The sequence below is a fragment of the Chinchilla lanigera genome, unplaced genomic scaffold (assembly GCF_000276665.1).
Source record: "Chinchilla lanigera isolate Chin_1 unplaced genomic scaffold, ChiLan1.0 scaffold00006, whole genome shotgun sequence".
Lineage (NCBI taxonomy): Eukaryota > Metazoa > Chordata > Mammalia > Rodentia > Chinchillidae > Chinchilla > Chinchilla lanigera.
Window position 1 is genome coordinate 22,094,733 of NW_004955407.1, and position 26,988 is coordinate 22,121,720.

Consider the following 26,988-nt stretch of genomic DNA (forward strand, 5'->3'; position numbering starts at 1 on the left):
GGTTCATGCATAACAGGCTAATCCTAGAATAGTAGCACCAGGTAGTATGCTAGTCCTAGAAAGGGTGCTTTATGAAGAAACTAGGATTGATAAAAATTTAAATCCAAACTCAACATGTACTCTAATTTCAGAATGATAAGTGGAGGAAAATATGAAGACAATGTGAAATGCCAATATATAATTACATGAGATGCTTTAGTCATCACTAAATTCAGCTACAAAAAGATACTAGGATAAATGATTGTAAATTGTAGTATGAACTATTTTCTCTTGTAATCTTTTTATAATATGTGATTTAATACCTAACAGGGACTTACAATACTTCACAATAGATCTGAAAACCTGTTCCTCCTGTCAGTTGGAAGGTTTTCACTCATTGATCACTATGATTTCTTCACTCTTTTTTTTCCCCTATACATTTCCTCCTAACCTGTGGTAACCTCTAGGGGTTTGTTGGATTCCACTTATACATGGAATTGTACTCTTTTATCTTTCTATGCCTGGATTATTTTCATAGGGTAATATATTCCTGATTCATGCACATTGTTACAAATGACAAGATTTTCTCCTTTTAAGGCTGAAGAATATTTCATTATATATATATATATATACTGAGTCATGATAGATCTATTTTTGATGACTCTAAGTACAGTTTTCATAATGGGTGCATTCATTTGCATTCCCACCAGTAACATACCTTATAAGAGTTCCTTCCCCCGCCACACATTCTGATACTTACCTTTATTCTTCTTGATAAGAAATATCCAAAAAATGTATGAGATCTCCTTGTGGTTTTAATGAGCATTTCTCTCATGATTAGTGGTGCTGAACATTTTTCTATGTATCTATTAGGCAGCTGAATATCTCCTTTGAGAAATGTTTCAAGTCTTTTTTGCATTTTTAAATCACATTATTTCCTTGTTAATTGGTTCCTTATATATTTTGGATATTAACTGTAATTAAATATTTGATATGCAAAATAATCCCATTCTATGAGTAGTCAATGTTGATTTCTTTCAGTAAACATTCATTGGTATACATAAATGCTCTTCAATAATTTACAGTAATCCTTCTTTTTATTGTATCATATGGATATAATATGTTTGGCATTTGATTATTTTTATATTCATCAATATTGAATATTATGAAAAAATTATGAAAAAATTTATAATATATATACTTTCATTTCTCTGAAACACATTTTTCTTTGGATTCTTGAGGCAGAATTTGGGGATAAAAAGTTTAATTTTGTAAAATTTCAAGGTATCAAATAAAACTATTTGTGCTCTAGCTAAGAGATAATTATTCAGTAAAGTAATGGCATGAAGATTTATATTTTTGCTTTCTTTTTAAAATTCTATGGATTTCATTAATGTTTAGGATCGATTTTGAGTTCATTTTCGGTGTCTTTGCTCATAATTTTTCTATGCATTTATCTATTTAAGACACTGATTAAGAGACTATTTTCTTGCTAATGGTTTGCTGAGATTGTTCATCTTTTCAAAGCATAATTTTTAGTTTTGCTAATTTTTATTCTATATAACTTATCTATTCTCTAGTTTGGGGATTTCTCTCTCATCTCTACTATTTACACACACACACACACACACACACAACTTTGTCCTTTGTTTACAAATTCTTATAGTGAAATCCTAGGTAATTTATTTTAGACATTTCATACATTCCAAAAACTAGCCATCCAAAATTCATAATTTCTCTGAAGTAGTGCTTCATTTCCAATACACGAATTATGATACATTGCATATGTCTGCTCATATTATTGCTATGTATTGCCGTTTATCAGCTGACCTTCTTATTTTAATAACATAAATATTACATGGACATTCATTGACATTCTCATCCAAAGTTATGATAGTTTTTGTTTTAAACAGTTGCAATAATTTAAAGAACTGAAAAGAAATGTTTCATTTACTGATATACTTACCATTTGTTTTACTCTTTCATTACCTTTTTCTGTTTTATGGAGAAATTTCTTCTCCATTTCTTATGCAATGGATTTGACTGTGAAGTTCTAGTAATTTATTTTCTCTTTGCAAAGTTTGACACCTTCTGCCCCATTCATTAATTCTAAAGGCCTGATTTTTTTGTTTTGTTTTATTTTCACCACTTTGTTTCTGTCAGTGGCAATTCTAAGTTACCATTTCTTTAAAAATTAAACTGCCCTCTCAACTTCTCTGATTTGAAAACAATGCAATATCTATAGTCGCACTGTTGTTCTTTGAATGCCAGCTATCATTTTTCTATATCTGCTTCACCGTTTATTATGAATTGTATTTGAATGTATTTAGATATGCTGTTGTTGAATTTTCATATTTAGGTGTACTAAGCTTAAATAAGTAAATTTATATTTGTCAACATATTCTTTTGTTCATTATTTCTTCAAACGTGTCTTTTTCTCTCCGTTATCTTTCTCATCTCTGGAATTTTACTGAAGCATGTCCAAAATTTTAGCTGAATTGCAAGAAAAGCTAGGGTGTTTACTGGACACTGTGAAAATTGTATTATGCTCAATCTTGGTCATTTCGTGATTATCTGGATAATTTTCGTTTGTAAGTGAATGATTACCCCAAAGTTCTGTGTTGCTTCCTGTAAGCAGTTAATCATATATCAGTTGAATTCTCAAAGCTTCCACTATGCAGGATTGTGTCTGTCCAATATTCACAAATCTCAGAGATTAGTATGCATTTTTTTTCTCTTTTTTTAAAGAGAAAAGAACAAAACCAAAATAACAAAAAAAGACAAAAACAAAACATTAAAACAATAAAATGATACCCAATTTCAAAACAAGGTGATAGGAAAATAAATATGATTGTTATATTACATATTGTTATCTTCAGAGTGGTTACTCAGATAACCAGATATAGGTATGTAAGACTGATCAAGCAACTACACATTAACTGTTCCTTTCAATAAACCAGGAGAAATTAGTAGTACAATTATTTTTGCTATTGTGTGTGTTTGTGTGTGTCTGTGTATATATACACATATACATATTTTTTCCTTGTTTCTTTTTTTTTCTCTTTTCCCTTATCCCAGGTGTTATTTCCTATTTGAGCAGTTTATTTTCCCTTTCACAATATCTATTGTACTGTTTAGATTTTATTTACTCTTTCAGGTTTTTATAGTAGGGAGGAAATACAATGTTCACACATGTGAATCTGATTTATTTCACTAATGAGTATGGTCTCTAGTTGCATCCATTTACCTATAAAAGCCTCAAGTTTATCTTTATTTATATCTGAGTAATATATTGCCGTGCACAAAACTAAAGTCAAAATGGCTTGAAGATCTAAATATTAGGATGATTTATAAACAAATTTTGATATCCTTTTTCCTTATTCGCTGAGATTATTCTTACTCACTTTCTGATATACAGACACCTCTCCAACATACCTCTGACCTTTTGGATATATTGCCAAGAATACTGTGTAATTTTCATGTAGAATTTTCATTCAAAATGAAAAAAAGACGTGATTAGGAAAAAAATCTGGAAACTAGCTTTCATTCTATTTTTTTCATTCACAATCTAACTGATTTTGTTTTCTTCTAAAAGTACTTGAGTAGTTGGATTCTTAAAGTTTTATATTTTTTCAGAGTTTTATGTTCTTAGAAGAAGTAGAGATGAACTTTCAAAATTACACTGACATGATTTTTACAGAACTCCCCCTATATCCTACATTTTTACAGTTTTAAAGGTCGAAAGATTTTGGTTAATTTGGGTCCTATAAAGAAACCATAGAGCTTTCATTTTCTTTTAGTAGTATTTTTAAACTTTTTCCTGCATTTTATTTATTTTCCAAATTATACTTTTAATTTTAGCACTTTATAATATTCATTGCAGTCTCTCAAAGAAACCATTTTCATAGTCAAGTGAAATGACTTTTCTTGAGAATCATATCTGCAAATGATCAATACTACATTTAAGCTATTTTCTCTTGTTATCAACCACTAAAATGTCTTTCAATATTCAATGCAAATTACTTATAAATCTTTAGGAGTTCACTTTATTCTTTTATTAATCAAGAATATTGTAGAATTTCTTCATGTTGTTTAGTCAATGAAGTGTGTTTGTCACAGCAAATTCACTCATGATTTGCAGGAACAAAAGCAAATATATCAGGTACCTTCTTTATATTTTCAAACTTTAGCTCTATTTAAGAACAATTTTCATTAACTTTAATAGTGTATTGATTTCCTAATATATTCCCTAACCACTTTATTTATATATATAAGATATATGTAAGATTATGCATATGTGTAATATATATATATTATATGTATATATGTAATATTACCTTCATAGGGACTGTTGTCAAATACTTGAAAGCTGAATAGTAAAGCTAATATTTGAAATTATAAGGGTGGTAATTAGAAGTTCACTTAATAATAATCTATATGAACTTATTTTAGAACACAGTTATTGTTTGTAACAGTAACTGCTAAAATTTTAATTTTATTCTTAAAGTGGAAATAGAAAAACACTAAGAGATATTTAGCACATAAGGTGTCATCTGATGAGATACTTGGAATAAAAGAGTGTAATCTTACAATTTAACCTGCTCTTCTTTCTTTATCTTCCTTGTAATTCAGGAAGTGTGACTGCTTTGTGAAAGTTTCTAAGTTGAAACATTGTTTAGAAAATAAAGATTAATATAAAATTAAAGAAATTTTAAATTTTATATTATAAGAAAAACCTGGCCTTCTCAGAAGCTATCTTATAACTGTATTTTTGGTAATTGAATCCTCATTTGTATTAGAAAAGCTATTACATTTACAAAAAGTAATGGAAAATAGTAGTGAATCTCTCAGTATTTTATTTTGAAAGTACACGAAGGGCTATTATTATAAGTAAACAATTACATAATAGAAAAGTCTGAAATATTCTATTCTTCACCTTTGTCATCGAAAACATTTCAATGCCTATGCAAATTAAAAAGGTCTTATGCACTGTCATAAAAAAAACTTGCCATATGATTCTTCACCACCTGAACAAAACACCTACAAAGAAACATTGCTGAGAGCAAGTGTAAAGTAGTCGAACCATGTATAATTTGATGCCAGCCTCATGTACTGCATTAGCACTAAAGTTAAGGTGTTAAAAGATTAAGCCTCTTTTTGCTCAAACCCTCTTTTGCATTTCAGCTTAAGCAGATTTCTTGGCTTACTGCCAGTTCACTTTCAGTGTTTCCAAGGTGTTACGTGATTAAGAAGCAGGGGCTGCACTAAAGTTCTAATTTAGAAAACAAAGGAGATAACAGGTGTGTTTAAGTGATTTAATGCAAGAAGCACCGATTACATAGTACTTTTGAATTAGAATATCATTAAGGTTTTTTTTTTAACTAGGTGATAATTTTAATTTAATAGTTACACGGTTACAATGCATGTTTAGAGATACTGAATTTTTCATTTACAGCTTTCTTTCTAATTGAGCTTGCTGCACCTGATTTTTAATTCACATAAGATATTAACAATTTGTCAGTTCACCTTCACCTATACTATTAAGGATGTAGCAGGCAATATCAGATACATTTTAAGACTATAAGAGCATCTGATAATATTATTACACAGAATCATGATACTTCTATATTTACAAAGATTCCATAGAATTAATATATGTGTGCTTTTTTGATAATTACTTACTGAGAATTTTACATTTTCTCAGTATAATTGATTGTAGTGGCCTCAATGGCTGCATGGAGAGGATAAAGTATATATTAAAGAATATAAAAGAAAATTACTTCAATAAAAGTTTAGAAATTAGAAAAGTTCTTGGATCATAGAGGTCTGTGTTGTCATTACATATTAACGATTAATCAGATTGTTATTTTATGCAATAATTTTAATTTAATAATTTTAACTTAAGGTAATAATGCATGTGAGATATTGAACTTTTCATTTATAGTTTCTTTTCTAATTAAGCTTGCTGCATTGCATTTTTAATTCATGTAAGACACTCTAACTTTTTATATCTATGATTAGAACCTTGCTTAAGAATTTGATTTTTACATTCACTATAATACATTTAAGGTACTGAAACTTTTAAGAAGATTCCTCATTAGGAGGTATAGGTTGGTTCTACTGCCTGAAACTATTTAAGTTTTATGTCCAATATAATAATTTGAAGGACAGAAGCTAAGAAAATACAAAGCATATTTCTTAATTCAAAAGGTGGAAAGAAAACATTTTAAAAGGAAGGTGAAAAGTCTGTTAGTGCTCCGCTATGTTTTCTTAGCCTCATCATTACATGAATTTTCCTGGGAAAATATGAACTGTCACATTTCTCACGTGCACCAATTCTATCAATTCTACTTTTTCAATAATCTTGTCTCTATCTGGCAGATATCTCATTCAGATGAAATCTCATTCAAATGTATTTCATATATCATAGTGATGAAAAGTGTTAAAGAATTTTAAGAAATGTCCAACCCTTGAGAGATTAAATCATAGAAATGATCAAATAACACCCAGCAAGAACAGCAAAAATCATGAAGTTTGTGTAACTACTAGATTTATCACAGCCTCTCCACATCTGTTTAATTCTTAGAGCCACACATAGCAAACCCTGCATCTCCTTGCCGTAACTTGCTGTTCTTACTCTGGAATGAAGACTGCTATGGACGTCCTTGTTCTCACTAGCATGGCGAGTGTCTCAGTTTAAGCTGCTGTAGTAAAGTACTGTGGACTAGTCGCTTATACAACACATAGTTAATTCTCAGAGTCCCAAGGCTAGAAATGTACAATCAGATGCCAGCTTTGTCACGTTCCCAGTGAATGCCCTCTTCTGGTTTTATATTCACAAGATCTTTCCTTGGTGTAAGCACAGTTGCATATCTCACCTGGTCAAGTCGTTATTCCCATCAGACGAGTCACCCACACAACCTCCCTAAAACCTATTACTTCCTAAAGGCTCCGGCTCCAAATGCCTTGCAGTGAGCACTGGGATTTCAGCATATGAATTTTGGACTAACACAATCTTTGAGTCCATAGCCTTGAGCTTTCTGGGTTTGACAGGGAAGATAATCAAAGGTGAAACTAGTATGGAAGTCCAGAGTGAGACTGCACACTGCTATCAAATCAAATTGTCTTCACTGTCTGCATTGCCATATAGCATCTTATAGATACTGAGAAATACACGGATTTGTTGTCCATCCTATTTCCTTCTCTCCCTCAGGATGTGGTGCCGTGAATTTTTGTTGCTGGATTTTTACGGGTGTATATACACCTTAGTCGAAAGTAGCATCCAAGTAGGAACTGTATAGGTTTAAATAATATCATTACAATTAATATGGCCTATTTGTTCTTATATGGCTTCGAGAAAAATATGAACATTGCACCAGTGCTTCACATTACATTTCTATTGACTGGTACTGATATAGAGCCTTATAATCATGGAAGGATTTTGGAAGGAATGGGAATCCACAGAAAGATTTAGGGCAGAAGAACAAGTCCACACTTACATCTTCAGAGAATGAACCAGGCTGCAATGTTGAGAATAGACTAAAACTACTATAGATATGGCTGCAGAGGGATCAGAAAGGACAATATTGAAGTAAACAGAATCAATTTCATAGTATAATTGCAATTTATTAACATCACTTTTATGTACATTTATATAAATATCAGCAAACATCCATATAACAACAAATAACATATTCAACATATAGTAATCAGAACAGATAATGCCCAAGCTAAAAATTGAATTTAATGTCAACTTATATATGCACATATTATTGCAAATAATTTCAAGAATTGTAATAATATTCTGACTGTAACTTCAAGGAATAGATATATGCAATTCCAGAGGGAAAGAAACTTCATTAATCACAAAGATATTATATTAGGTATGTAGTGCAAATTATATATTTTTCTAATTGTGTAATCAGATAAGTAATACCGATAACTCTTAAAATAGTGAATGGGTTTGCAAAAAATGCATATGAATTTTTTCTCTGAGTGATTTCAGACTTGTGTGAATAATCATCATATATTGAATAATATAAACAACATATTTTTCAATAACGTATAAATACATTAAAGAAGTAAAGGGTATTCCTGTGTCTTCATTTAAGAACCTTCAATTATAATTATTCAGTTTAATAATACTTATTGTATAACACTAGAAACATTAGAAATAGCATATTATTAGTGCTTTTGAAATGTGGAGAATGATTGAAAGCAAATTTTGTAACATGTCTAGGGAGCCAGAATCTACTTATATAGTGCAGCTTAGAAAGTATTAATACATAACATATAATTTAATGTACTTATAATTAAATATGTTGAATAGAGAGTACACAAATGAGCAGTCAGAAAAAACTTTTAAGAAGTAAAATCATCATAGTGCTTTAAAGAAGTAAATATTACAAGTAAAATGACAAGTAAAATTATATGGAATCTGTATTGTAACTAAATATATATGACTAATATGACATTGTGTATTTATTTTAATTCATCCTTTTATTTTGTACACATAGTTGATTGAGAGTAACATGCCCCTTTTGAATCCAAGTATTATATATGATAAACCACTACAGCTTCTGGGGTGATGAGGAAGGTTTGATCAGAGTGATTCACTTACTTTTAACACTGTTGCTTTCTTGGAATGCTTTATAGAAAAAGACTTTAAAATAGTGTTATCTAGACCCTTTCTCAGAATTAAAACAATGAAATGGTCTGCTAATACAGCTCAATGTTAGCATGTTCCTGTGCTCCATTCCCAGTAACACATACACACTCACATACACCTACACAAGTACAATGCATTGTTTATGAGGCCGTAGCTGTAACTCAGTGGCTTATAATTTGCCTAGCATGTCTGAAGCCCTGGGTTCAATTGCTAGCATTGCAATATGTAAATCAACAAATATTAAATATTATATGTAGGCATTATGTTTTTTTTTTTTTTCTAGGCACACCAAACAATTTTCTAAGATTACAAAAGCAATCATCACTGTGGTCAGGCTAATATAACATACTATTATAAATCATTGTCTAGTATGATTGTCTCTTCTGAGATTTTTTCCCAATGCATAAACTGATAAATTCTGACACAGGTATTCATAAGACAGTGCTAAGCAGCAGTGACCTGGGTTGTTTTCTTACTTGACCAAAATTTTTGACTGCTTATTTTGTTTTAGAAATACTTTTCTTTAAAATAAGATTGAATCTATAGAAAATTCATGCCTATACTAATAAACCAAGATTATAATGTCATCTGAATACCCATTTAGTTATTTTAGAACTAAGTTTCTAAAGAAACTGGCCTTTTTGGTATTTAAATGGACTTTTCTTTTCTCAGATAGGTATTTGCTAAAGTTTCAAGGCTGGCCACTAACTCACTGTCATCATGCCTCAGACACAGTCCTTTGCCACCGTATCCAGATGCATTTTTTAAATCTGTAAAATAACTTTAACACTGCTATGAGTCTAGCTGGACATGGTGCATAACTGGAATTCCATCATGTATGAGGTTGAGAGCCTGTCTCAAATATAGAGACAAAAAAACAGGGAGAGAGAAACATTAACAGACATATAACATTTTACAACATATCACAAGCACAATACAGACAATACAGAGTTACAAACAAAGTGGTAGGGAATTAACAATGGTGGTTGTATTACATATTGATGTTTCCCTCCTTTTATCCTTAAAATAAAAAAAAAAAAAAAAAAAAACAGGGAGAGAGAGAGAGATAGAGAGGGGGGTAGAGACAGAGACACAGAAACAAAGAGACAGAGAGAGAGTGACAGAGAGACAGAGGGAGAGACAGAGAGAGAGACAGAGAGAGGTGAGGAAAGAGGAAAGAGAGAACCAAAGCAAAATAAAAACCAGCTTTAGATATCTATATTCTTCATGAACAATCAGTTCTCCTTCTATAATTTAGAATTTTTTAAGCAAGAGATTATCTTAAGCATTTTCTTAAATATATACATGAAATTGTACTTAATAATAAGATGGTTTTTAATGTAATATGCCTAATTATAGAGAATTCAATTATAAAAAAATATCAATATGGTAAAAAGGAGCACAATATTTTTATTTGTATTTTCTACATGATAGAGCAATGGCAGATACCCAGAGAAGAGAAATGTTAATATTATAAAGATGAATAATTCACTCATTTATAATCATTCTTCTCTTATGGCCAGTAATGATTATATCATTAATAACAATCAAATTACAGAGAAACCCAGTGTGTGCTAAGAAGTTATAGATAAGCATCCTTTTATATAAATGACTCTTTTTTGGGTTGAGTTAAGGGTCATAAAATATGTAGAGATTTATGTGTAACTTGGATGTTCAAAGTTAGTATAAAAATGTACTTGCAGTGTTATAGCTGACAGTAAGCACACAACCAGTTTAGTATTCCACATAGCTATTAGACTGTCCTTGGTACACGGACTGAATTTCATTAATTGCCATAGCAGATTCTTCACATGCTGAACATACAGTAGAACTGGATCTATGAAACAGTAATTGAATTACCCTTTAAATGTGCCAAAAATATATTAGTTTTAACCCTATTGGTAATTCTCCTCCATATAAATCATAGGAAAAAATTGAAATGATAGTAAAAAGGAAAAGTGTTTCAAGTTTTTGTGGACTATAGTGAATTCTAAGATAATTTAAGACAATGGTTTCTTCACAAAATACGCAATAAGAGTTTAAGAAAGGCTTAAAGTATGTTACTCAGAATTTCCAGAAATAGTGTCATAGATAGACCTGTGACTTTAAAGAAAAGTAGATGAAACCTCAGGTATCTGCTCTGCAGAAGTGTTTGGGGGTGTTCCTGCAGGAACAGGTGCTTCAGAAGCTTGCGATATACCTGTCCTCATAATCTCTGCTAATAACTCTTCAAGAATAACTTTGTAGATATATTTTCATTTTTTATGAAATGAAGTGATGATCGGTACAATAGATATTTATCATGGGGCTTTGATCATTCATGTTACATTCATTTATGGAGTATTTCTATTGCATGTCAAGTATAAATTCAAGGACCATACAGAACTATGAAGAAAAGCAAATCTCTTCTTACACTAACGGAACCTAAGTTTTAAACTAAGATTTTGAAACATTGAGTACCTTCTTAATGACTTTTGATAAATGCATCATTAGGTGATCTTATTATTGTGTAAACATTGTAGGCTGGATCCATACCTTGTAGATTGTATATATGCAAACTAAGAAGGCTACTGTGCCAGTAAGCATAAAATCCTCTGCAAACTCCATTTTAAGAAATATCTGGTTATAAACTAGAACAGTATTATGCAGCTCAATATGTATAATACATGATAATATTTATAGTACTATCAATGTGATTTTTAAAGACTTACATTTAGTTTTCATTGACTTTAAGTCATTTCCCTAATAATGCTTTGTAAGTTTAACTCAGTAGGTAGATGGTACACAATTTAGGGTAATTATGCAAATGGGAAAACTTGAAGGCCTAAAATCACAGAAAGGTTAGGGATAGTCAGTGTTAAGGAACCAAGTTAACCTAAATGGAGATAGTGTCACAAATATAGATATTGATGTCAGAGTTTATGTAGACTCTTGTTAATTATAATAAAATGGGAATATAATTGCTGTGGGTAGGTATTTACAAGGTTTTAAGCCCCTCAGTAACAGCTTAGAATACAAACTGTTAGATCACTAAGCTAGTAAGAAGTTTGTAAAGGAGAAGAGGCAGTAATTATGAACTAGACAAGAGATATGACAGTAGCTATCAAGAGAATCAAATACATTCCTATAAATTGTGCTTAATGGTGAGGAAAGAATGGAAAAGCTTTAAAACTAAATCACCCCACATATGGTTTAAATCTGAAGCATCACTCATATATTGAAAACTTGATCTCCAGTGCAGCAGTGTTCATTAATGAGGCCTAGACAGGTGACTGAATTGTGAGGGTACCAACCTCATCACTGGAATTATCCACTGATGAATTGATAGTTCAATGGGCTGTGAGGAGCAGGGGACCAGGTGGAGGAGGTGTCACTGGAGATGTGACTTTAAAGGTTATATTTTGTGCTTAGCACCTCTTCTCTGACTCTCACCCACTCTACTTCCTTCCCACCATGAGGTGAGCAGCTTTTCTCCACCGTGCCCTTCCCCTGTGATAGTCTGCCTTGTCTCGGCCCCAAAATAATGGAGCCAGCCAACTATAGAACAAAACATGTGAAAATCTTATCCAAAATAAATTTTCCCACCTTTAAGATGTTGTTCTCAGGTATTTTGTTACAACAGTAAGAAAATGAATATTACACTCCATTATTCACTTAGAGAAGCTCTTGGTATGATATAAGCAGTTATTAAAATCTAATATTAAAGAAATGAATTTAGTACATGTATCTTATAGAGTATGATGGCTGGAGGAGAGGAATTCACTGTGGTCTCTAAATCTTCTGGGGAATGTACAAGGAAGGCTTGATATTGTTTTTTACAAAAACAATGCATATTATATTATCAGTATGATTCTAACACATTTAAATTTATTTATCATAGGAGTTTAAAATCATTTCCTAGGAAAGCCTTTTCAGTTTTATTCAGTAAATAGCATAAATTTGAATAGTGAGTTGTCTGATAATATTATTCATGGACTAGTAAAAATGTAGGCCATAGAATTTTATATCTCAGGTCTCAGAACACTTAGTATGCTTTTTATAAGCATTAGTTTGCACTTGTGCAGGCAGAATTCAGGAGCAGGTCCGCAGTCTGCAAAAAGTAAAGTTTTCCTTAGTTCATGTGTACCAACCGTAGATAAACTGTGTTCATAAGAAAGACTTCACAGTCAGTGTAGAAATGACAAGAAAAGGAAAATGTTTGCACTAAGCAAATAATCAAGTAAAATAATCTTATGCAGTGACAGAATGCAGTGCTGACCACTGGCTGCAAATTCAGCTCTGTGACTCAGGAAAAAGAAAGAGGAAAAGAGAAAAAAAAAAAAAAAAGAATAGAGGAGCACATTCATCAAAACAGGTCTAACTTGATACCAATTCTGAAGGCAAGCTTGTAAGTTTCTTTGGAATGGAGACAGCTGATATTGAAAGGGTTGGATGTAGAATAAACTCGTGAATACAATGTTGTGGAACCTAAAAGATTTAGATTTGGGAAATACTTCTTATGGTGCTGATAACTTTCAATAAGAGATTGATTCAAGTTCATGGATATAAGACCCATTAAATGTTCTATAACAGCTTTCTGACTGCAGAGCTGCCATTTAATCAAATCTAGATAATTTCTCCTGAGGAACTATTTCATGGCAAGAATAGCTAAAAGAAATATAGTTCCTTTATTTATTTAAGGTCTGTATTCATATTACCCTGTTTTCAGTATTCCTATTCTTAGAGTCTCTGAAGAAATGCATACAGTTTTAGTAACTTCATTCTCATTACAAGGATTGTGGAGACTAGAAATGACCAGTACTTTTACTACCAAAGGCCACTACATTACTCGCCTTCATGTGCTCCATATTTTAAGAGGTTTTTGTAAACATGCAGTAGTGAGCATTCTCTTCATGAAGCTACCATAGTTTTTTTGTGAGAAACAGATGCCACCTCTCTGGTGGCCCAGTCTCTTCATACACCATAGAGTTGATATCTATGTACATTTCTAAAATTATTTCCAAATTGATGTGTCTTCTCTTAAATGTTTTCTAGAATTTAAGGAATTTAGAAGGTGTGCCTATGTCAACTTAATTTCTTAGTGTTGTGGCTTGTGTTTCAATGTCCCTTCAAAGACTCGTGTTATCATAGATGGTGCTTTACATAGGTTGCTGGATAGAAAGTGGGTGATGCTGAGATCAAGGATGTGTGACTACTAAATCAATCCACAGATTTGGTAGGATTAAGGATGCTCCACCTTGGGTGTGAGTGCTACCACCCTAAAGCCCTGTAGCCTAGACTAGATATAAGGGGCGGAAAGGGGGTCCCCATCCCAGTGCATTACTGGCTGCTTGCTTGCTTTGTGCTTTCTGCTTTCTGTCTTCTGCCCACCATGAACTATATCTCTTCTGTGATGCCCCTCTGCCATGCCACCCTATCTTGGAGGCAGCTAACTTTGAACTAAAAACTCTAGAAACTGTGACCCAAATAAACCATTCTTCTTCTAACTTTCAGTGTTGGGATTTTTTTTTTCTCAGTAATGAGAAAAGTAATTAAGAATTTAAAAGCAAAAGAGTAAAAGAGGAAAGAAGGAAGGCAGGGAGGAAGGGAGAGAGGAAGGGAGGGACAGGGAGAGAGACAGAAAGAGGCAAACTCATAAACAGAAACTCAAGATCAGATCATTGATATTTAGCAGAGTTGGGCCTCAAATGTGTTAGCAATCCCAATGCTATTTCTAATCAATTCTTTGCTTACAATTAACAACAAAATTATCTTTTTCATTTTGTTCATCTACTATTATGTGTATGTGTTTATGTATATGTACACAGTAATTTAAAAGTTATTTGAAATGTTTTATATATGTTTTACTTGTCATTTGTTTATTGGCCATTATTTACCTTCTTTAAGAAGTATTTTGGTCATTTGCTTGTTTTACCATAAGGTTATTTACTATCTTACTGTTAATAGTCACTCGGTTTTTATTGTAACACTTATAGCAATCCATCAGACTTACATGGCACTATACCAGACACATTTTAAGTGGTAAAAGTGTTAGAGATTAAATTTAATTTCACGTCTTTGTGGAATGTTTTCTTTGAATCAGTTATACGAGAATATAGATGTTTAGATTTCATAAGATGGGTGCATTGGTATACATTTCTAGTTAACACAAATCTCCTAAATTTAAACAATGGATAGCATAGAATAGATGTTCAGGGATAAGTTTGGAAAATGAGTCAGTAGCAGTTGCCATCCTCAGACTTGCAAATACAGAATATGTATGAGCAGCATTTAACCATCTGATTTATTTTGTCTGCCAACATATTTTCCCAAAATATGTTATAACTTGAAAGTAGAAAACAAACAAATGTCTTCATAGTGTCCTAACAGAAGATTGAGTATTAAGCCTAATGTTCAAGGATTGCTTTTGTCTGCTCCTCGTCAAAAAATTGAGTAGTAAATACATTTTAAAGAAAATATATAATTTTAAAAGTATTTCAAAATCCATTATTTTTCTTTTAAGGCAATTATAGATATGCTTATTTGGAGATTATTTGTTAATGACACATGATAGTTTTAGTGTTTTAGGCAATTTTTTAATGAAGGAATTTATTTGTCATGATTAAGAGAAAAATTTATATTAGTTAATTAAAATTTCTTGATTATAAGAGACCTAGAGAATACAATTTTGAATTCATTTAACAAATCTAAACATTTTATATGAAAAAGTAATGGAATAAATCTACACTGGCTTAATATTTTATGACTTGAAAAGTGATATTTTAAATTTTCACATTAGAATCTAGAGGATTGACTTTGACTTTCTGAACTTGAGAAACAATGCATTAACATGTATTTCTAAACACATTCTCAAATAAACCTTGCTATTTTAATACTAGCATTTCAAGTTTACAAAATTTACAGAATATAATCTAACAATTCTCATCACTGAAATATTCGCCTCAGATCCCTTTTTGTCTTTTCTAAAAGCAAAAAAAAAGTCATTTTAATTACCTAATTTGGGGATATCTTCTCCTATCAGAGAGAAATCATCTGTCCCTTAGGATAACTATAACAAAAAATCTTTAAGATTACTGCAAATAGTTGTCAGGGCTGTTGTAACAGTGGAGACATACTGAGCTTCACTTTAATAGAAGGAACAATGAAGACAAATATCCAATAAAAAATGTTTATTTGGGAAAGTAGCTCGATGAGTTTAAAATTGCTAAGAGGAGCTTGTTTAAGCTTCAAGGGTGGCAATATTATTGAGAAAATATCATACTGGTATCTTGTTATGTAGGTAGGGCTAGGACCTAGCCGACAGTGGTAGTGGTTGAGAAGCAGGGTTACAATCCAGAGATGACTGGAACTTTAGAATGGAGAAATTCCTACACTTTGGATTTGGCAGGATTCTTTCTTATACGGCAGAGCAAGCCAAAATCAAGGCCTACTGGAAAAATAAGTTTAGATAAGCACTTTGTCACGAGAAAGTCTTTGTTACTTTTCTTGATTCTCCCTGCTGCTGACATTTTTCAAAATAAATCTAATTCACATCCAGTGAATGATATATTTGTATCTTGTCAATATTCAAATTTTCTCATTTATTTTTTGTACTATATGCAAATAAATTTTTTCTTATAATGCTTATTGTTTTACATATAGGAAAATATTTCAATTTATATTTTAATAGGACATGAGGGACACATTAGCCCTTCAAATGTTGCCATGAACTTGAATCTGATCACCTACCCATGCTTTTTTTATAAATGCATCTATGCATAACATTAAACACCATATATAATATATAATTATAGCAGCATGGCTTGTCATTCCAGTTTAGTTTATGTTATGTTTTTCTCTTTTCATCCTTCTCTTAGTTTAAACCACCAAATTTTATTTCCTTCACACATGTGAAGTTTCTTTGATAATGAAGATTTCCCCAGTTTCTGAAAATTACCGTATTTTACTTAGCAACACAAATTATGGCTACATTTTTATCCTCATCATATGTCACTCTTCAGTCATATCCGTCTTCTTATCATGGCTAATACCAGTTCTTCAATTTCACTAGCATGGCTAATCCTGTGCTGATGAATACTGCTGTTTTGTTGCTCTTAGACATGACAGAGCATATCCTGTATGTGAATTTTATTTCTAGACCAGAATTATCACTATATTTTTGCCTCACCTCCTAATCACTAATATAGCTTTCAATATCACATGTATTGCCAGTAGCATATATTGTATTCAACATCAGTATTACTGTATTTAATTTGCATCAAGAAAGCAATTAGTGGTAGCTGTTTTCTTTTATGAAAACAAATCATGTTTTTAGGTTATGGTTAAATCACAGTAATACAGATAATACAGATATTATGTTATGAACAGAGAATTACACTATTTCATTAGCATGCATAATTTTTATATTTTGCTACATTTATACATAAATATATTATCCATAGACCTTTCCTTCAAATAGTATAATGGTAAGCAAACTATATTTGCAAGCATACAGGTGCAATATATGATCTTACTCATAAGATGTATGCTTTGTATTTGAATTTGAGAGTCGAGTGTCTTTTATAGTTCTTCTATTCAGGCTGGGGATTTAGCTCAGCGGCACAGCACCTGCCTGGCAAACACAAGGTAATGAGTTCAACTCCTGGTACCGGAAAAAAACCAAAAACCAAAACAAAACATAGTTCTTCTATTAGTTATTTATATATTAGGTTATTCATTTTCTGGACCTTTAAATATTTTTTTCTTTCTGTCATAAATAACTTTCTTCTAATTTAACTGGATTACTGAATTGAAATATAATTTACTATTTAGTATCCAGTCAGTTTTGATGTGCAGTTTTGGAACATCTAAAACATTTTATAAGACATTATATATATAATTTTGACTGAGATACATCCTAACCAAAAAGATACAAAGCATTTGTCAAAGAAAAAAATCTAAAAGATCCTTCCATTATGCATGACCATAATGAAGGAATATGTACGATGCTATGGGAACTCAAAGAAGAAAATATTACCTAGGAGGGAAGGCTGTGGAAAGGCTGTGTTTAGTAGGTGCACAGCTTTCTTCTGAAGGCTGGCAGGTGATGAAAAGGGCTGCTGCAGGGCAAGTGTATGGAAAAGAGGAGCTAAATACAAGCATCTGGTGCGCAGATAAGTACCTCATGTTTCCTCAGTCAGTAATACTTTGTCCAACATCAAGTTGTTCGAAATTGTTACTAAAATAACAATAGATTAGAAGTTCTGCTTATAATCTTCGGATAAAGATTTTTGTTGTTGTTGTTATGTGTTTTTTGTTTGTTTGTTTATTTGTTTCCCTGTACCAGGAATCAAACTCATGACCTCATGCTTGCCAGGCAGGCGCTGTGCCGCTGAGATAAATCCCCAGCCCCTGGATAAAGTTTTTAATTATTTGTTCTAGACCGATAATAAAAAAGACTAGATTAAAGAGCCATGATTATGTAGCTAGTAATTTCCTTTATCTTCCCAAAATATCATTCCAATTACATGCCCTTTGAAAATGTAGGACACTATGCTCTTTACCCTAGACTCATAGGTCAGACCTCCACTTAGTACTGCAATGAGCTTGGTATATATCCCAGATTTCCTCACTCATGGAAGAAGGATGAGGTATCCTTCCTAAGATTATTAAAATATTATACACAAATTGCAGAAACTTCTTGTAGCATAAAAAGTATTGAAAAATTATCCATAACTGTTTGTCAGATTGCAGTTAAAAACATAACATGAACATATTGCACATTCCTGGTTAGTTCTGGTTTTCTATTTTTGTGTGATTTATAGAAATTAAAATTTGTATGTCCACAATTTTTTTCATTTCCTCTGGGTCATCAAGTTTGTTGGTGTACACTTGTCTAGAAAAATCTCAAGTGTTTTTTTATATCTCTGTACTGTCCATTGTAATGTTACCCTTTTCTTCCCTCATGTTTATTTGCAAATTTTCAGTCTTTATTAAGGGTTTCTCTATATTGCTTAATTTTTCACAAAACAAAATCTTCATTTTGTTCCTCATTTTCTTGCTTTTACAGTTTTATTTTTGTTCTGATCCTCTCTTTTACTACTTACCTTCTACTAATTTTGGATATTGTTTGTTCATATTTTCCCAGTTTTCAGATACACTGATAAATTGTTCAAGATAGTTCCTTTCTTTATATATAGATATCAGTTCCTATAAACTCCCCTTGTACTAAAACTACAGTGTACCCTGTAGTCTCTGATATGTTGTGCTTCCATTTTAGTTTTTTACCAAAAATTTCAGAAAAGGTACTGGACATGCTTGATTTCTTAAAAAAATTAACACTTGATTTTCCTTTCGCAGTGTGGTACTAGTCACTCTCCCATAACAGGGACAAAATAGCTAACAGTCACAATTTAAAGGAGGAGAAGTTTATTTTGGCTAATGGTTTTAGTATGTTCAGCCCATGTATGGTCAACAGGCTACAAGGCAGAAATGTCATAGTGGAAGGGCCTGGTGGAGGAATGAAACCACAGAGTGAAAAACGAAGGGGAAGCTGGGAAGAAGATTATATCCATCCAGGTCACACCCCCAGTGGTCCACTTCCTTCAAATAGGACTTACCTCTTGATAGTGTGTGAACAGATGAAGCTTTGAAGGGAATATGGATCTAAACCATAAGAGATCAGCTCAGTCCTGAAGAATCCCATGCATTATTGAATAGAGCAGGTGCTATGTCTTTCCTGAAAGAAACTTTCTGTAAATATTTGGTAATGAGCTCAAATAAAATTTAAATCTGGTGTTTTTTCCTGCGTGGATATTCTGTCCATTGGTGTAAGTTGAGTGTTAAAGGCCTTCATTATTGCACTGTTTTCTCTTTCTCTGATCTATTAATATTTGTTATACATGTTCAGGTATTCTAATAGTTCAAGAAAAGCAAAATGCATAAAAGTCCTTATCTATTTTAACTAAGAAAAAAGAGGGAAAAGTTCCAGGTAATGTAATGAAAGATAAAAAGTTGACATTACAAATGACATACCAAAATTTCAAGTATATATATATATATAATTGTTATTGTTGAATTCATCCTTTATAATTGTATAATAGCCTTTCCGTTAATTGTCTTGACATAAATTATATTGAATTTAAATATGGCTGCTTCTTCCATTTTTATTCCACTTTCGTAGAATATCTTTTCTCTTTCTCCATTTTCATTCTCTGTATTTGCTTAGGGATGAGGTGAGTTTCATATAAGAAATATTCAGTTGGTGCTGTTTCATCATTTTGTTCACTTTATATTTTTAAATGGCAAATTTAATTGATTCATTTTCAACATAATTGTCAAGATGTGAGCTCTTATTTTAGCCATTGTGCATCTTGTTTTGCCATTCTGCTGTAGTTTCTTTCTCCCTTACAATATTTTTGTGATTGATTTATTGTAATAGTTTTTTTTTTTTTTTTTTTTTTGGTGCTGGGAATTGAACTCAGGACCTTGTACTTGCCAGGAAGGCACCTGTGCTGCTGAGCTATATTCCTGGCCCTGATTTAATTTAATAGTGTGGTCATTGCTTGCCTATCGCTTGGTTTAGCAGTAATACACTTGTTTATTTATGTTTACCGTGAGTGCTAAAAAAGTTTTCATTATAATAACTCATGATGAAATGACAGAGAAAAACAAAAACCTACTCCAAAACTAGTGGAACTAATATAGCCATTCATAAAAGTTTTTGGGTACAAAATTCTGATATTCAATATGTTGCTATACATTAATACTAAATAATCTGAAACATCAATACAGAAATCACATTTATGATAGGTACAAATGTGCAGCATCTAGAAATAAATTTAACCTAAGAAATGAAAGGTTTCTACAATGAATATTGTAAAACATTGAAAAGGTGAATTTAAGGGGACATAAAAAATGGAATAAAATCCATTTGTCATGGAGTAGAAGAATTAATAGCATTAAAATGTACATACTACCAAAAATCACCTACAGGTTCAGATCAATCGCTATCTGAATACCAAGGACATACATTAAAAAACTAGTAAAAAAATTCCTAAAATTTACAAAGAAATTTATAAGAAGATCCCACATAGGCAAAGAAATTTTAACCAAAAAGCAACAAAACAGGTGGCATTTCACTAGCTAACTTCAAACTATACTGCTACACTGTAGTAATTAAAACAGCATTTCATTACCATGAAAACACACAGTCAAACAGAAAAGAATAAGAGCATAGAGGTAAACTTGCATTTTTATAGCCCTGATTTTTGATGAAATACACTCATTGATCAAGGACAGTGATTTCAATAACTTGTGCAGAAAATATTAAATAATTATGGACATGTCAAAGAAATTAGATTTCACTTTTGCAAACGTCAACTCCAATTGCATTAAAGATTTAAATGTAAAACACGAAGGTATGAATTTATTAAAGTGAAACACACAAAGTGCTTTGGAACATGCAAATGTACATAATTTTTTGGGATAAGACTCTAAAAGCACAGGACAGAAAGGCAAGAGTCAAATGAAACTAAAGTAAACTAAAATCATTGTGCACTGCACAGGAAATAACCAACAAAATGAAAAGATAACTTATACAATAATACAAAATATTTGAAAATTATATATCTGATGAGGGGTTGTCATCTGGAATATATAAGGTACAACCAAAGCTCATCAAATATATCCACATAATACTTGTAACAAAAAGGCAGAAACAGACTTTAATATTTCTCAGGGATATTTGGTTCTTAAATGTGCTTATGTGAATGTGTGAAACATTGCTAACAGTGAGGAATACGCAGCTCAAAAACACAATGAAAGTATACCTATTATCACACATACAAAAGACAAGAAGTGCTGCAACAATAAATGGGAACCCTTGTACACTCTTGGTGGAAGTGGAAATTATTGTAAATTTGCATTGGATGCAAAACAACATAGAGATTCTTCACATTAAAAGCAGAACCACATACACCTAAGATCTATCACGCCTATTACTGAGTGTATATGAAAAGGAAATGCAATCAGTATGACAAAGAGAAATCTACCCTCTCATGTTCATTGAGCAATAGTCATAATAGCAGGAAATGAAAACAACTCAACTGTCTTTTAACTGGTGAAGACATAAAAATATAATAAACATACATGATGGGATACAACTCAGGCATAAAAGGATGATATCATTTTGTTTCCAACAATATGGATGAAATTAACAATTATTATATGAAGTCAAATAAGTAAGAAAAATGTATACCATAATGCTGCTAATGTCAAACATTAAAGTGTTAATCTCATGAAATTAGGGAGTAGAAGAATAGTCGTTAGTATCTAGGGAGAACATGTAGAGGGAAGATGAGGAATAGATTAGTCAATAAGTACTAAAATATAGTCATATATTCTTCCTGTAATTATAGGAGAATAAATCATACTCTGCTATTTCTGTGAATTTCAAGAAGATAGAGGAAAAGATCTTGAATGTTTTCACCATAAGAGGACGATAAAACTTTTAATTTTTTGTACTGGGAATCAGACTCAGGTCCATGCACTTGCCAAGCAGGTGCTTGTGCCACTGGGATATATCTTCAACCCCTGAGAATAATAAAAGTTTGAGGAGACAAATATATTGAACCTGACTTAAACATTGAACAGTGTATACATGTATCCACCACAGTGCTGCATACACACCTTTTACTTTATTTTCATGTTCATTAGTTAACAGCGTATTTTTAATTTAAATTTAAAAAGTAATAAATTTCAAAAATGTAAAATTTCTTAACAAGAAAGACAAAGTCAATAATGTATACAATATGGAGTTTTGAATAAATGATTCTGTCTGCATTTGTACTACTGACTCAAATTCTTGTATTGCTTGTTCCTAATATAATGAGTAATTTAAGCAAAATTGTGTGTAGGCCATTAATAAGTGATTATGGATATTAAACAAAATGTTTAAAGTCAGACAATAGGCATTACTATTTTCATGGATTATTGGGTTATAATAGCTAATATTAGAAACAAAAATCAGGACACATGTGCAAATTGAGAATCCTGCTTTTATGTACAAAAATTAATTCTCCCAAATAATTATATGGACTGAAAACTGAGTCTCAAAAAGATTGCGTCAAGTGACATTTGCACTGGACCATAGTTCTGGAATGGATAAAACTAAAAGCCATGTTTTGTGCCATTTAAGTTAAAGTTATGTAACAAACATTTATAATATTTTAGGAGAGATACCCTCCCTGAGTTCTTATATGGGTTCTTTGGCTGCATATCAGAATTCAAATACTGTAAAGCTTGCTTAACAAACATAAAATTTGTATTCTTTTTCCATGTATATGTGGATCTTCATAAGAGACCATTTTAAAGTAATGATTAAAGCTGGATGACTTTAGATATTTTGGACTACCCCTCCCCAAATCCTGATTTGGTGGAAGGGCAACTAGGTATCTGAACTAACGTAGGAAATTTGTGTGTTACTAAGAGATGGGTGAGGGAGGGTTAAAGTTACTTCGAAGTTTATTTATGCAGGTAAATCACATCGACAATTACTCATCTCGTGTTTAAGGTTATTTTCCAGGCGTGATAGACAGAAGACATATTAGCCAAAAGAATCAGTGACGTGCTTCATGTAGGGAAAGACAAGTCAAAGATCTTTTCAGCAGCTAATTACGGCCCCTGTATGAATTTCAGCTTGAAAAATGCCAGTACACCAATTTGGAGTATTTTAAGGTGGAACATAGTTAACCCCTGCATATCAGACTATTTCCTCTGAACTGTGATACAAGTCTTGTGTCAGGATGTGAAAAACAACAAGGAGCCATAAGAACGGATTGATTTCAAATTTATTTTTGTTAATCAAAGATATCACTCTTTTAATAAAAATTGAAAATGTAGAGACTTTGTTGCTCTTCTGAGTTGTTCTTTCAGCTTGTATTTTATTCATGCATCACAATATACTATAGAAAAAGTAGCTGTGACTAAGACAAGATGAAACAATGCCACACGAACCATTAGTTTTGTTAAACTGTAACCTAAATTCTCACTTTACAATGTGGATTTTCCCAGAAATGTTCACATATATTTAGATAGTGATTTAATCAATGAATTTGTCAGATTGGTAAGAACAAATTTAAATGAGCATTGTTTTGTATTTAGTAAGTAAATAGACTCCTTTTTCATATCAATATATTGAAATTTTGTGAGAAAACTTCAAAGCAAACATTTTCATAAATTCTATGCTATCTATTAAATATCTGAAATTGGAATTATGATGGTTTATTATTCAAGATCACTGATTTATACTCAGTATAATTTATGCAACCTAAAAGATTATTTTGAAATATCTATAAATTTTTGGTTAATGTTGTTTTACAGATGCTCCTAAATTTATATCAAACCAAACAATTTATTACTCTTGGGAAGGAAATCCAATCAATATAAGTTGTGATGTGAAATCAAATCCACCAGCATCGATCCATTGGAGAAGAGAGAAATTAGTTTTACCAGCTAAAAATACTACTAATTTAAAGACATATAGTGCAGGAAGAAAGATGATATTAGAGGTAAGTCTGATTTATTTTTAAATATATTATTTGAGTAATTATGTACTATATCAGAATATATTTAAATATATTTACATAGAAATATATGCTTATACATACAGGTATATTTCCACGTGTGTGTTTGATATTTATTTACTCAAAAGTCAAATTTATATACTTGAATCATAGATAATTTATTATGAGTATTTCAGTATTCACTGAAATAGAAGTGTGAGGGTTTTGTAAAAACCATTAATTTTCATTAATTTACTTTTGGAGAGAAAAAAAAATCTTATCTGGAGAAAATAGGATGAAAATATTATGAGCACAGTTGGAAAACTTCTTGCAGACTTAAAGCTGCTAAATTCATTATGCAATTTCAGTTATATGAGTTAAAATTAATATACATATTAACAATACTTGATAGTCATATATTTCACCCCACACTAAAATGGAATATAATTTTTAGTAGATGTAACCATGTGATCTGTTGTATAAAGCACAATTTTGAACAAATCATATATACATAAATTTATTTAAAGTTTAAATGCAAATCTTTAAGTAAAAAATGCAGTATGTGACGAATAAAATAAAAAAGTATAACAACAATAGGCCTAAAAGAAAAAGCAATGTAAACAATGCTAATGTATAATTTATAGCCACATAGTTACAAGGAAGTGCTTTTTATTATGTGTTACATGATCACGATACTACCATATTAGAGTTAATTGTATACCATATGATAAAATATAGGTAAAAATAATGTAAAAATAATTGGGCAAACAATTTCAAAAGGAAATTTTTTAAGTTTTAAAAAATTTGTGTAATCATATATGTTTAAACTTTTAAGCATATGAATTTTAATATACAAACACTGTAAATTCTTTGGGTGCCTGAATTTATATTGTTCATAAGCATTTTTCTTTTAGATTTTATTTTAATCTGAACTCACTGTTACATAAGAATGCAGGATTTCAATAGCTGAGTAAAAAGTAATGACAGGGAATTTCTATCAGGTTGGTTTGGATGGTAATCTATTTTACATCAACATTCTAATTTTTTTTTTGTCCTTAGTGAAGGATACTATTAAATACATATTGCTAAACGTGTATACAGAAAGAAGAAATCAGTCTGCGAGGGTTATGAAAAAAGAGCTCAGCCTCTTCATTGATATTATAGTTCCACCTTCTATTTTCATATTCAGAATTAATTTTTGGTCCAATATGTCTTGTGGCAACTTAACATCACAGTTTAATTTCATTTATTTGAACTGAATATTTAACAATGAAGAGAAAAATATTATGACCAGATGCATTGATATTTCTTGGACATACAGTAGCAGTGATTTGCTAACACTTATATATTTATTTTTTATTTAATCCTTTACAATAAGTATTTGTATATAGTGCCTTATATTTTGATCAAATGTTCTAACATTTCATTGTGCTGTTTGTATATCAATACAATATACTAAATAATACATTGGTATATTTAGTGTCATATTGCTATTCATGGAATATGTCAAGTATGTTTCAGAGCATATTATTTGGGTAGGTTAATTTTAAAGCTGTGTTTCCCTCCTGTGTGTAATTTTCTGATTGTTAACCATACAGTGTGATAAATGAATTATTTATTTATTTATTTATTTTTGGCTTTTCTCCGGTACCGGGAACCGAACTCACGTCCTTGCGCATGCCAGGCAGGCGCTTTTGCCGCTGAGCTAAATCCCCAGCCCGTGAATTATTTATTTAGCAGAGGGATATAAAGCTTTCACTTGTTAGCTGAAATCAAAAGCGGGAAATGAACTGGTCCTTTTAAAAGTGGGTCCAGTGGGTGCTGGGGGTTGAGCTCAGCGGCAAAAGCGCCTGCCTGGCAAGCGCAAGGTCGTGAGTTCGGTTCCTGGTACCGGAGAAAAACCAAAAACAAACAAACAAACAAACAAAAAAAAAAAAACCCACAAAACAAAAACCTAAAAGTGGGTCCAGTGAAAAAGGCAACATTGGAGTTACTAATCTTAAGGAACTGTTCAGTAGCTACCCTTGTTTGTTGTGGCTATCTCGGCTCTGCATTGTATTGATTTGATAAACACATTCTTCGCTCCGGAATGTACCAAAACAATAAACATCCTCCTATACTATTCTGTGGCCTGAAGAAAGGGTTCTTTAATGTTTCTCATTAATAAAATTATTTAAAAGTTAAGCTCGCCTGGTTTGTTAAAAGCTGCATGTAAGAAAATGCATAACTGAATCATTTAGAAGTGCAAGAGCTGTTGAAATTTCTGAGCTTTACGCCTATGATGTGTTGCTCGATGGACAGCTGACTGAGAAAATGAACTACACAGCTCTTTTGGACTCATTTAGAAGCACCATCTTCAATGGGCCTCAAAATTGCACTCTTAGTTAATAGCTTTCCATTACCGCAAAATCATTTTTCTCTCTTTTGGAAAAGAGTTGAAATTAAAAGCAACTCTTGCTGTAAGCATATTCTCTCTTAAAAATAGTTACTGGAATTGAAAATTATATCTATTACCATCATCAAATCTCTTTTCTGAATTGATACTTCAGAATTTCTGTACAATAGAGTTACAGCGTTGCCCTTATCATTCACCAAAATAATCCCCAAAGATTAACTTAATTATGGATTTCAATGGGTAAAGACTGAGGTCACCTACTCTCCCACCAAAACTAAAAGATAATGATAGGAACTGAAAAGAAATAGAGAGAAGGGGCTGGGGATTTAGCTCAGCGGCAAAAGCGCCTGCCTGGCAAGCGCAAGGTCGTGAGTTCGGTTCCCGGTACCGGAGAAAAACAAAAA

The 26,988-nt window shown here is 31.6% G+C and overlaps 1 protein-coding gene across 2 annotated transcripts in view; it reads left to right on the forward strand.

Moving 5' to 3' along the window:
- Ncam2 (neural cell adhesion molecule 2) overlaps positions 1–26,988 on the forward strand; it is a 490,334-nt gene that overhangs the window by 364,402 nt on the left and 98,944 nt on the right. For both annotated transcript variants that reach the window (XM_005375584.2, XM_005375585.2), the window contains exon 10: positions 24,008–24,195. In XM_005375584.2, the coding sequence (XP_005375641.1) occupies positions 24,008–24,195 (188 nt within the window). The remainder of the gene's footprint in view (positions 1–24,007; positions 24,196–26,988) is intronic.